At 43.9% G+C, this 13,642-nt stretch overlaps 1 protein-coding gene across 1 annotated transcript in view; it reads right to left on the bottom strand.

Moving 5' to 3' along the window:
• Window positions 1–13,642, bottom strand: part of lamb2l (laminin, beta 2-like) — a 45,679-nt gene that overhangs the window by 19,867 nt on the left and 12,170 nt on the right. The window contains 12 exon segments of the mRNA XM_070444626.1: window positions 1,837–1,993; window positions 3,665–3,830; window positions 3,929–4,108; window positions 4,304–4,471; window positions 4,474–4,489; window positions 6,511–6,630; window positions 6,989–7,191; window positions 7,335–7,398; window positions 7,519–7,707; window positions 7,910–7,983; window positions 8,162–8,297; window positions 10,231–10,400. Coding sequence (XP_070300727.1) covers window positions 1,837–1,993; window positions 3,665–3,830; window positions 3,929–4,108; window positions 4,304–4,471; window positions 4,474–4,489; window positions 6,511–6,630; window positions 6,989–7,191; window positions 7,335–7,398; window positions 7,519–7,707; window positions 7,910–7,983; window positions 8,162–8,297; window positions 10,231–10,400 — 1,643 coding nt within the window.

The raw sequence follows: 13,642 nt of genomic DNA, 5'->3' as shown, positions 1-13,642 counted from the left end.
AGAAAAAAAGAAAGAAAGAAAGAAAGAAAGAAAGAAGAGAGAGAGAGAGAGAAAGAAAGAGAAAGTGCATGTGAGGGACTGGTGCTGTTAAGAGATGTGTGTGTGGGAGAGAGAGAAAGAGGCAGAGAGCTGTGGCTTTGTGTGTGTGTATGTGTGTGGCAGGCAGCACTAACTCTCTGTGACAGGCTGGCATCTCCTCTACCGTCTGATCTTTTTCCGGGTCACTTCAGCTCTGGGCCAGTGTCATAGCTCTGAGTGTCTGTCTATGAGCTACTGCGCTCCGCTCTGTCTGCAGGCCCACTACTGTAGCTAACAGACAAAACATACGCCAGCCAACACGCTTATCTGACCTCTGATATACACATCATGCTGCCACSCTCATCTAATGCAAGGTCGCCCTCAAAAGAGTACAGTTTGAATGACGCTACGAAATCTGAGAAAACCTGATCAATCAATCAATCAAATGTATTTTATAAAGCCCTTTTTACATCAGCAGTTGTCACAAAGTGCTTTACAGATACCCAGCCTAAACAGCAAGCAATGCTGAAGCACAAGCACAATGGCTAGGAAAAACTGCCTAAAAGGCAGGAATCTAGGAAGAAACCTAGAGAGGAACCAGGCTTAGAGCTGATGCTAAGCATGAACTGATGCCATGTCAATAAAAAGAGACGCCAGGAAATCAGAAGGTATAATCAGTATCATGTTAGCTAGAGAGAGAGGGGATGTGGTGCAAGAGAGAATAATGTTTATTATCACATGACCACCCTTGACACCACATGACCACCCCTGACACCACATTATAGTAAATAACGTTTTCAAAAGTGACAACACACTAACCCCTGAGTCCAGCTACTGCATGACCCACAATCCCCTGGTCCTGCACTCTATTGTACTCTACAAACAGATTCTTACATAATATATCTCATACTTTCACATTCCTTATTTAAATTGAGCTTTTGTCGGGGATGTTGAGGCTTGTCCTGGGGGAAGTGAGGAGACAGGAGGTATGATATGAGATAACATAACAGAGGCCTGCTGCCTGCAGCCGTTGTCTGTCTGTCTGTCTGTCTGTCTGTCTGTCTGTCTGTCTGTCTGTCTGTCTGTCTGTCTGATGTGTTCTGTTCTGTTCCAGCAACTGTCTGGGTGAGTAGGGGGGGGTCTGTACACGCAGCAGGTAATCTGATTGAGCAATCTTACTCTCACATGGGTTGGAGGACAGAGAGGAGTGTACACTCCTGAGCCGTGGGTCTGCCCACACAGAGACACATTCTCCTGGTCTGATACCCATCTCTCTAGCTCTGCCTGTACCTGCCAGGCACAGCTAAACGCAGTCAAACATCACAACAGGACCCAGATACAGACCTCAGATAGTGTTCCACACAGAGACTTAGCAGAACCGACACAGACATACAGTTTCTAATCCTACGAATGACCTTGAATATGAAATAATACAATGAAATCTCCTTATGTTAACAACTTGTGCCCAAGACCAAATATTGGAAAAGTTTAGTCTGAAAACCCCGATATAGAATCACAAGGTCGGATCGTATATCAGTGAAAGGTGCTTACACACACTATTTAAAGCTCAAGAGAAAGTACCAAATCCACAGAAAGACCTTTCACTTCCTAACGTTCCTACAAATAAAGACTTAACATATTCCAAGGCAAGGACATAATATTCAAGGTTTGTACATTTAGCAGTGAAGCACGCGAGAGCTGTGAACAGCAAACACTGGTATGCTTTTAAGGACTAAATTCACACTAGACTATACTCCATTTACATCTATCAATAGTGCCCTATCGTACAGTTGTTCTGTATGCACTCTATATGCTTACCGGGAGGTTGTGGTCACTAGGTGAGTGGCCAACGGCGTCCTCTGCCTCATATTTGTAGTAGTCTAGCGGGGCACAGAAGTACCCAGGCTGCACGTCAGAACACTGACGACCAATCAGGTGCCTCCTACAGTCACACTGGCCATTTTCTACCATACACCTGTGTACAGACAGACATACAGTATACACAGACGTTATAGCCTGGTTCATTCACAACTTACCAGTCAAGAAACGGTAAGAAAGATAGGCACGTACGATTATTCCATTTAACACCTAATAATGAAGACTTGTAGCACACTAAGTGCTAAGTCCTATTCAGTGTCATTAATCACACACACACCAGCACACACAACCACACCCCAGTGAGACGAGAGACGCACACTACGCTGAGCACCAACGGTACACTGATGCAGACCCTCACGACACGACACGAGATCAATGAACCAGAGACCAGCACAGACGCACATGTAGAGAGAAATGAGAGAGAGTCAGATGTGAGACTCCTGCAATCATCTCTCGCCTGGAAGCGAAGTAACTGATCTGAGGAAGAGGTATCCGAGAGAGACAAAGCAGCAAGAGAAAACCAAAGAGAAGAGAAGCGAGACCAGACAGAAGAGATGAGAGAGAAGATCATCAGAGAAAGCAGAAGTAGAGCTAGAGAGAAACAAAGAGAGAGAGACGAGACGCCAGAGGTAAGCAGAAGAGACATACGAGAGAGATGAAGACAGAGAGCATAGACGAGAGATAAGAGAGAACGAGAAGAGACGAAGAGAGAGGAGAGAGAGACGTCTAAAAGAGAAACGAAATGACAAGAAAAGAACACTGCAAATAGAAAGAGAGAAAGAGAGACCATGAGAAACAAAGAGAGAGAGAGACCCCGGACGAGACCCGATGAGAGAGAAGCAGAGAGACATCATGAAAGAAGACGATGACGAGCGGATTGATCTCTCTAAAACGAAGAGAGGACGACCCAGACGATACTCGATGCAGAGAGAGACAAGACATGACGGAGAGAAGACCAAGAAAGAAAAGAGAGAACGATAAGAAAAGAGAAGAGAGAGACAGAAGAGAGAGAGAGAGAGAGAGAGAGAGAGAGAAGAGAGAGAGAGAGAAGAGAGAGAAGAGAAGAGAGAAGAGAAGAGAGAGAAGAAGAAGAAGAGAGAGCAGAGAGAGAGAGAGAGAGAGCAGAGAGACAAGAGAAGGAGAGAGAGAAAGAGAGACAGAGAAGAGTAGAAGAGAAGCAGAGACCGAGAAGAAGAAGAGAGAGAGAGAAGGGAGAGAGAGCAGAGACAGAAGACAGAGAGAGAGAGAGAGACGGAGAGAAGAGAGAGGAGAGAGAGAAGAGAGAGGAGAGAGACGAGAGAGAGAGAGAGGGAGAAACCTTGACAAACAAAGGAGCAGAGAAGATGAGGAACAGAGAGAGAGAAAGAGCAAGTAGAACAGAGGATACATTATGAAAAGTCGCAGAAACAAGTTTAGCATAAGCAACGATATAGGATTCAGGATAGATGAACATAAATTAACAAGAGAAGACGAGATGTGACTGATGAGAGAGTAGCAGCAAAAGAAGAGCGCACACTCCGAGAACAAGCAATAATCTCCCCCTAGAAATACGTCTATGCTATCGTACCTGTTTGCGGTAAACGCTACACAACCAAATACAAAAACTAATGATCGATCAGGTCTCTGGCGACCTGCATAGAGTCATTTTACTGCAGAGCGCCCTATGTACTCCGGCTAAAAGGAGAGGACACACACAACATGGCGACCGCATCCTCAGAACCGAAACGCAATCCTTACAAGATGGAAGACGAGGCATCAGAATAGGCACGGCGTGTGAGATGGTGGACGATGGGTATATAAAGAGCACAGGGCCAGTCTTACCAGACACTGGTTGCAGTAGCGGCCTGTGACGTATCTCTTACAGGAGCAGTCCCCACTGATCTGGTCACATGGTGCTCCCAGGATTATGGTCCCACGAGGGTCACAGTTACACGCTGAGAGAAACAAACAGTAGACACATATATGGTTTACACTGTCTGCGGCAACACACACACACAGAGATGCATACACAGGTTAAGGTATACACACTCACGTTGGCAGCCCTGTGGGTCGTTGTGGGCCAGGCCGTAGTAACCCTCCTTGCAGTAGTCACAGCGGGTGGCCTTAACGTTGAGCTTACAGCGGCACTGCCCGGCGATCATGCCCATGTCCAGGTCTGTGTGGCTGTCACACACACCTCCCTCCATGGAGCCCACAGGATCACAGTCACACGCTGGGGACAGGGAGAGTGTGAATAGGACGATAGAGAGAGACAGAGAAACAGTCACACGATGAGAGTGGTGTGCAGAGAGACCAAGATGGGTCAAAAGTGAGTCGTCCATCTACACTGTATTACCATAAACACATGGATAGTGATATGCAGACAGCAGAACATTAGATTGAAGTATTGTACTCCAGGTTTGCTCACCAGTACAAGCGGCGGGGTCTCTGATGTCCCTGCTGGGGTCCTTGTAGTAAAATGGTTTACACATCTCACAGTTGCGTCCCATGGTGTTGTGGAGACAGTGGTCACAGACGCCACCGCCGGCATTGCCCGTGCCGTCACCGCCATGCTTCAAATGACACTGTGGAGTGCGCCGTTACAGTTACATCTAGTAAAGAAGCAAAAAAATCACAAACATCAGAAATGGTGCAGCATTACTTCGTACGTATACTGTAGTTGTACTTTACATATACTGTATGTTACTTCTACATTATCCTGTAGTGTTACTTTACATATCACTGTAGTGTTACTTCTACATATACTGTGTTTTACATCTACATATACTGTAGTGTATTTACGTATTACTGTAGTGTTACTTTCTACATATCCTGTAGTGTTACTTCTACTATCTGTAGTGTTACTTCTACGATTACTACAGTAGTGTTACTTTACATATCTGTAGTGTACTTCTACTATACTTAGTGTTACTTACTTATCTGTAGTGTTACTTCTACATATCCTTAGTGTTACTTCTACTATACATGTAGTTTATTACATATCCTGTAGTGTTACTTCTAACGTATACTGTAGTGTTACTTCTACATATACTGTAGTGTTACTTCTACATATCTGTAGTGTTACTTCTACATATCCTGTAGTGTTACTTCTACATATCTGTAGTGTTACTCTACATATCTTAGTGTTACTTCTACATATCCTGTAGTGTTACTTCTACATATACTGTAGTGTTACTTCTACATATACTGTGTGTTACTTCTACATATCCTTAGTGTTACTCTACATATACTGCTAGTGTTACTTCTACATATACTGTAGTGTTACTTCTACATATACTGTAGTGTTACTTCTACATATCCTGTAGTGTACTTCTACTATCCTGTAGTGTTACTTCTACATATCTGTAGTGTACTTCTACATATACTGGGTTACTTCTAATATACGTAGTTTACTTCTACATATCCTGTAGTGTTACTTCTACATATCCTGTAGTTTACTTCTACATATCCTTAGTGTTACTTCTACATATACTGTAGTGTTACTTCTACAATCATACTGTAGTGTTACTTCACAATACTGTATGTTACTTCTACATATCCTGTAGTGTTACTTCTACATATCCTGTAGTGTTACTTCTACAATATACTGTAGTTTACTCTACATTCTGTAGTGTTACTTCTACATATCCTGTAGTGTTACTTCTACTATACTGTAGTGTTATCTACATATCCTGTATGTTACTTCTACATATCTGTAGTGTTACTTCTACATATCCTGTAGTTTACTTCTACTATCCTGTAGTGTTACTTTACTAGTTCTACATATACTGTAGTGTTACTTCTACATATCCTGTAGTGTTACTTCTACATATACTGTATGTGACTTCTACATATACTGTAGTGTTACTTCTACTATCTTAGTTTACTCTACAATACTGTAGTGTTACTTCTACATATCCGTAGTGTTACTTCTACATATCCTGTAGTGTTACTCATACTGTAGTGTACTTCTACATATACTGTAGTGTTACTTCTACATACCTGTAGTGTTAACTTCTACATATCCTGTATGTTATTCTACAATATCACTGTAGTGTTACTTCTACATATCCTGTAGTGTTACTTCTACATATCCTGTAGTGTTACTTCTACATTAGTTATACTGTAGCGTGTTACTTCTACTATACTGTAGTGTACTTCTACACATACTGTAGTGTTACTTCTACATACTGTATGTTACTTCTAATTACTGTAGTGTTACTCTACATATACTGTAGTGTTACTTCTTACATTTCCTGTAGGTTACTTCTACATGACTATGTTTTCTACATGTATACTTTGTGTTACTTCTACATATCCTGTAGGTACTTCTACATACCTTGTCATGTTACTCTAACATATACTGTAGTTTCTTCTACAATTATACTGTGGTGTTACTCTACAGATCCTGTAGTTACTTTCTACTATCCTGTAGTGTTACTCTACATTATACTGGAGTGTTACTTCTACATATCCTGTAGTGTTACTTCTACATATACTGTAGTGTTACTTCTACATATACTGTAGTGTTACTTCTACATATACTGTAGGGTTGGACGACATCCACAGATTCCTCCCACTCCAAGTGAGTGTGTGCCGTCTTACCACCACAGGTGAGTAAAGTTTAGTCTCACCTCTGCATGTGTGAGGGTCGTTGGCCTCGGCTGGGCTCCAGGCCAGGTCGTTGTGGAAGTCTCTGCAGCGTTCACAGTTTAACCCCTCAGTGTTGTGTTTACACACACATCGCCCATGGATCTGACCAATCACAACACAAAAAGAAAACATGACAGCTACCATTGTCTCTTGGACATTTATCACAGTCATCGGCATATGCAATGACCAAGGGTTCCCACAGACAGACAACATATGACATTTTCATTTTTGTCATTTAGCAGACGCTCTTATCCAGACCGATTTACAGGAGCAATTAGGGTTAAGTACCTGGCTCAGGGGCACATCGGCAGATTTTAAACCCAGACGGCTCGGGATTCGAACCAGCGACATTTCAGTTACTGGCCCAACGCTATTAACCGCTAGGCTAGGCTAGCTGACACAAACTGAGGAGTAAAAAGAGTTGGAGACTGGATATTTTCTATGCCTCGGTCCTACCCACCATGCCACTGTCCCTGGCATCAACCCCTGGCACGGGGGCACACTCTGAGGCGTGTCCGTAGCAGAAGCAGCTGCCCCTCACCACCAGCTCATACAGGGAGTAGTAGTACTTCTGCAGAACGTCAGAGCGCCGGTCCAGCAGGTTATCTCCCAGGGTGTGCAGCTTGGTGAAGTTGATCCGCAGGTTGGTGATCCGCAACAGCTCTACCGAATAAAAGGGGATGTTTACACAAATCTTTCATTATGTCAATTAATGGAGTCCTATAAAATGTATCGTTTTTAGGTCACTTTCAGTAGTCCTCTGATTGTCCTCTTAATTGATCTAATTTCCCAAGTATTTGTCTCACCTTGAATCTCCAGACTGTATGGGTCTTTCACATGTATGGCAGGGTCMAGCACTTTATAAATGACCTGCAAGAGAAAAGAGAGTAAACGAGAGTCATCTCACAGCTCAGATAATCATCAAATGCACATTTCTTCATCTAAAGAAGGAAACTCCATCATTGTCCCTAACTCGCTTCATGGCCTCACCTCTCCTTRCGTGGAGGGCTCGATGTCAGAGTATCTCTCCTCACAGATGACATCATTGATGTAGTGGAGGGCGTGGGCAGGCACGCGTGGGAACGTCTTGGTGCAGTTGTAGGCAAAATAACGGTACGGTCTCCAGGAGCGACCAAAATCAGCCGAACGCTCGATCAGCATGGCGGCCGGTCGGAATGTCTTTGGAAAGAGAGATGGAACAGCCGGAACAGAATTCAGGAACGGCTGGGACTTACTCAGAATGATTCATGTGACAGTTATTACACGTCTGTTTTATTGCTAATAATATGTTTGGAGATAGTTTGGATTCCTGTCTCTTGGATATTACTCAACAAATTCCTGAGCTGGCATCAGACAGCAGCACACACACACATACTCTCACCTTAAACTTCATGATGAGGTGAGTGAAGTGGAATTCTGCCTCCAGATTGAGTCTGATACTGACACCCTCCTCTCCTGTAGGGAATAAATCACACAAAACATAATGAGAGCTTATTACAGCTGAGACACTCACACACACATATACACACACACAGACACACACACACACACACACAGACACAGACACAGACAGACACACACACACACATACACACACACACACACACACACGCACAGACACACAAACACACACCGTTGACGGACTGCCACCATGTGAGGTCTTCGTTGCTGTCCTTGAGTTGGATGACGTTCTTCACGCGGTGACTGTTTTTGTGGTTGTACGGGTCATAAGGATGCTGAGAGTTACACGCAAAACACTTGTCCAATTCCTACAGGGAGACATAATCAGAAGGTGTAACAGTATGTTTACACCAGATGACCCCATTTGGGATTTGTTTACTTGTGTGTGATACAGTAACGATGACTTAAATAGATATGTTCCTTAAATTACGACATTCGGTTCACGTGTGTATCTAGGAGTTTGACACCACCAACAGGAAAACCCTGGTTGCCTATGGAAACTCGAAATGTAGGTCGTCCACTCATTTGCAAGTCACAATGGCAGCTAGCGGGACCAGAGCCAGGCATTGGTAACATGGTCCCCTGGATCATAGTCTTAATTACTGTGAAGCGGATTGGGTGAATAGTGAGGGGGCAGAGAGGACGTGAGGGGGGCATGGAAAAAAGCCAGAGCAGGGTCTCTTAACTAGGTTGTTGTTAAGGGAGATTACGCCTCTAACAACACTTATGTGAAAGGATTGCGGGGAGAAATCAATAGGAAAGCATAAAATGTGTATAAGTAGGTGGGTTCCCCAACACATGCACATGACTGTCCAACCAGCTTTAAACCCTAAATCTCCTTTTCACACCCTCATTTAGGACCTCGTCTTATAAAAGCATTCCTCTCTTCAAGCTAAGGCTACCATCTTACACTGATCCTCCATCGCCAAACCTCTCTGCCTCTCCTCACATCTTAGACGTATTTACCTCCCATTAGTCAAGCTCGGCGGACACTCAAATTATAACTAGCACTCATCTAAGACGTTGATTTGACTGATCTTCATTGACACAGGAAGATGGTGGCTTATGAGTGTCTCAGCCCACTGGCTCCTCCATCCTCCCCCATGCTCCCCCACCCTCGATCCAGTGGAAGCTGGGCTAGTGTTAAAGCTTTAGTTCCAGTCCATCAGGTGGGTTGTGGGGCCAGACGAGAGCCCCTCTGATGGAGAGTCACAACAAATAGCCCATAGGAAGATTACTGCAGATCAGTCCCCAGCCCTGGACTTGGCCCAGTCACTACACCGGCATCATCAGATTACTGTAGAAACAGCCACTACACTGACATCATCAGATTACTGTAGGAAGATGCAGGAAGTGACCAGTAGCTGCATTTGTTACAAAATGAATTGACCGGGCAAATGTTTTTTTAAATCATACTTTTTGTGCACATACCACTACAGGTATTATAAAAAGAAAACCAGGACAAAATGAGTACAACTACCGAAAAAGAGGGGAAAACACAGTGGGATGAATAGAACTGATTGAGACGGGTGTTTGGTGTGGGCCGGTGAAGTAGCAGTGGAATGAATAGAACTGATTGAGATGGGTGTTTGGTGTGGGCCGGTGAAGTAGCAGTGGGATGAATAGAACTGATTGAGACGGGTGTTTGGTGTGGCCCGGTGAAGTAGCAGTGGAATGAATAGAACTGATTGAGACGGGTGTTTGGTGTGGGCCGGTGAAGTAGCAGTGGGATGAATAGAACTGATTGAGATGGGTGTTTGGTGTGGGCCGGTGAAGTAGCAGTTGAGTGATTTGACTGACAGATGATAGTTCCCAACTGGGGCTACAGTATGAGGGGCTGTCACCACCTGAGCCATTCCAGTCACCACCTGTCAATCATGTAACCCTATAACTCTCCACAATGTGTTGCCGTATCTGCTGCCCACAATAAGGCAGAACACATACATGCAGGCTTCAAGTCAACATGTGTCAGTTGATGGAGGGAGAGAGAGAGAGGGATGTAGGAGGGGTGGGAGGGGAGGCGGGGTGCGCTGTACACCTGGGACATTGAGAGGCTAGGAAGTCAAGGGGGGGGGGGGGGCACACATAGAGATGGAAACAAGCCACTCACCCCACCAGATGTCCTGACTTCTACTGAGAGACATGACCAATTGTGGGGTGGGGTAAGACGGATAATGGGGTCTTATTTCCAACACAGGTTTAGGTTCAAGTCCAGGTGTGTGTGCATGTGTGTGTTCTCACCTGCAGGTGGCTGACTATGCAGTAGTGTTCTGGCCCATGAAGACCACAAGTGGAGGTGGCGCTGAGATTAATGGCTCGGCCAATCAACAGGTTGCCTGTTGCCGGGTAACAGCTGCCCTCCATGCAGCCATGCGGGCTGGAGGGGAGCTGCTGTCCCACAACACTCAGAGCTGAGGGGGGATTGAGGACAGGGAAGAGGAAGGAAAATAATACAAAACACCACTAGATTAGTTCCTATATCATTTATAAAGCATATGGATTGAAGTGTTCAATATTATGGAGATCGGAGACATAAAGAAATTACATATACACAGTTATACTCAGGTATCATGTGATATTTGCGGTCTGTAAAGAGAACTTAAGGGTAATGACTTCATGCTTCGTGACTGGAGACAATGGGATTGTCTTTCCACAGGAGTGATATCTGTATCACTAAGAGCATAGTGTTTACAGTGTTCAGTCAGCAGGCAGGACCAGAGGATGAGCTCACTCTGCATACAGCCACTCCTGTATGCTACGCTAGGTGCGTTACAGTCCCACCCTGACTGGGAAATCACAGGAAAACATCTCTGTTTTCCATCATAGACAATTCTACAGTGGTTACTGGGTTACTACTATAGTTGGGGAGTAACAAAATACATGTAATAGGATGCCATATTCTCTATGAAAACGCAGTAACTGTTTTCCGTTGCAGATCTGTAGTAATTGTCATGACAGACAGGGCAGATAGAGTCAGTGTCAAGTTAACTAATGTAAATTGTCAAGGTTGTGCGCTACTGGTACGAAGTCAGGTGCAGGAGAGCTGTGAGTTGTGATCAGGCACACTATTATTTGGCAACAGCACAAAAGACAGACGCAACTGCGTCCAAAATCCTCCAGCCACAGGTAAAAGTCAATAAGCGCGAAAACACTCACAAATATTCAAATGTATGACAAATACATACAATGGGTCAAAATACGATACCCACGGAAAAAAACAGTCTGGCGCATCACACAAAACACGTAACAAAACAATTTCACACAAAGACATGGSGGGAAACAGAGGAATAAATACATGCAGTGTGATTAGGGAATGCAAACCAGGTGTGCAGGGAACAAGACAAAATAAATGGAACAACGAGAAAATGGAGCGGCGATGGCTAGAAAGCCGGTGACGTCGACCGCTGAACGCCGCCCGAACAAGGAGAGGAGCCGACTTCGACGGAAGTCGTGACAGTAAATAATGGTATCACATCATGTTACATAGGGGTCATTCCATTTGATTTCAATCCCTTTTTGAGCACCCCTTTTGTTTTGAACAAAACTTTATACTTATTTGCCCACGGTAGAAATGGTCAGAAAGTCACATTTTGGACCTGAATGCCAAAACAATTAGGAGATATAGATGCTCAAAGTTGACCTTTTTTGCATACCCCACCCTTAGCCTGGCTGACACGACTCACATGGTGAGCGAGGAAGACCTGGCGCACTGGTCTGGACAGGAGGCCGTTGTAAATGCAGTATTCGGTCAGAGTTGTGCTTATTTCTGGCTGAGCTTTGATCAGTTCTCTCAGATGTAAAATTGTTTCCTGGGGGGGTTGAGACCTCACGTTGTTTGGATTTCAAAATCCAACAGTTGTATTGGAAGGGGCGGCACTCGGGCGTGTGCGGCTGTCCATGTGGGTGTTTGAGTGAGAAAGACACAAAGGAGAACCAATCAGTAAAAAAGCACAGCCCCCTTCATTATCCATGCATCATGCCGACAACATCAAAACAGCCTTTCCAGACTCTGAGGTCAGGAGACCTACCATGAGAAATCCAACGTCTTCATCCCTGGAAAAGTCTGATACCATTTAAAGCTTACAAACTATTTAACATTTTCTTGAAACAAATGTTATTTTTAATACAAATAATATAATTGTTTTACCTTTAACATCAATTATGTAAAAACGAGTAAACTACGATATTCTTCATTTTCGCATATGTTGTAGCTTAGACTATGCTACAGTTGTGAGTGTTTTTCCCACCATCGGTTGAGATGCTCTTGAATACAGGATGGGTGTCATGTTTTTACTGATAAATGTACTAAAACGGGAACAAAAACAAAATGTTTACTTTCAAATGGTGGTACAAAGATGTTTGGAAGTCCACACATGTTGACTTGAATGGGAATATCAGTTTAATGGGAATATCAGTATTATAATTTCAATCTTCCATAGGAAATCTATTGAAATCGTAGAAGAGACATTCCAATTTAAGTTGACGGTTGGTGGACCGTATTCAAGAGCACACTGTGTCTCAACCTTTTATATTTTCTAGTGATGAAGACATGAATGCTTTTTTGGTAGGGTGGGGTATGCAAAATGGGTCAACTTTGAGCACCTCTATACTAAATGTGTTGGCATTCAGGTCCAGAAAGTAACGTTCTGACCACTTCTACCATCAGCAAATATGTATGGAAAGTTTTGTTCAAATTAAAAGGTGTATGGTCAAAAAGGGATTGAAATCTAATCAAGTCAAGTTGCTTTACTGCCCTTAAGCCAGGAATCTGAGGTGAACATTGAAGAGAGGTAAATAAATCACTGATTCCCCTAGGCTGTCTCTAGGACACTGGTTGGACTCTGACATACTACTGCTAGTGCTGCTTCGGGCTCCTCACAGCTGAATGGTGGCTGTTAAAATAGAGACAATAAATGTGGTTGTTGTCGTTATTGCAACCTCATCTTTAACGCACTGCCATAATCTGTCTTCTGCACCTGGAGGAGACCCTTGTGTTCAAGGTAGCTGTTCAGAAGGGGCCAGGGCCACTGCAGAATTGCCCTATTATGCCCTATTTGGGCTCTGAGTATTACACCCTGTTGTCCCTCTCACCCACGTAAATTTGTCTACACATTACTGACTCTGAAAAACCACTCTCATCATGGTTGAGAGCAACAAGAGAGGAAGCGAGAGTGATTGAGTGAGGGGAATAAAAAAAAGCCAAAGAGAGAAAGAGTGAAGAGGTAGGAAGGGGGTGACAGAGAAAAGAAAGGGGGGACTGATGACTTTCTACAGAGCGGGAGAAATAGAGAGGCAGCTAGAGATGTGGAAAGAGATACAGAGATCGCTGGGGCCCCTTTCAACATCAGAGGCCCAGGTAACATCAAACACACAGCATGTTGGGACACGACGGAGGTGGAAGGTGTGATGTGGAATTAAAAACATCCTGTGTTACCCATGAGAAATGAAATATATCATATTTCCCAAAGACACCCAGTCATTAGGGCATGTTAAGGAGAACCAAGTAAACATAGGGCTGAGTCTGATATGTCTAAGTGGAAATTACAAGCTTCCGAAGCCTTCTCCTGCAACAAGGTGATCAAATGAAGATCCTATACCTGTGCTATGAGTTGGCCCCTGTTCAAGTAAAATATTTAACTGAAGCAGATTCTCT

This window comes from Salvelinus sp. IW2-2015, linkage group LG7 (genome assembly GCF_002910315.2).
Source record: "Salvelinus sp. IW2-2015 linkage group LG7, ASM291031v2, whole genome shotgun sequence".
Lineage (NCBI taxonomy): Eukaryota > Metazoa > Chordata > Actinopteri > Salmoniformes > Salmonidae > Salvelinus > Salvelinus sp. IW2-2015.
This window is presented reverse-complemented; position numbering and strand designations above follow the sequence as displayed.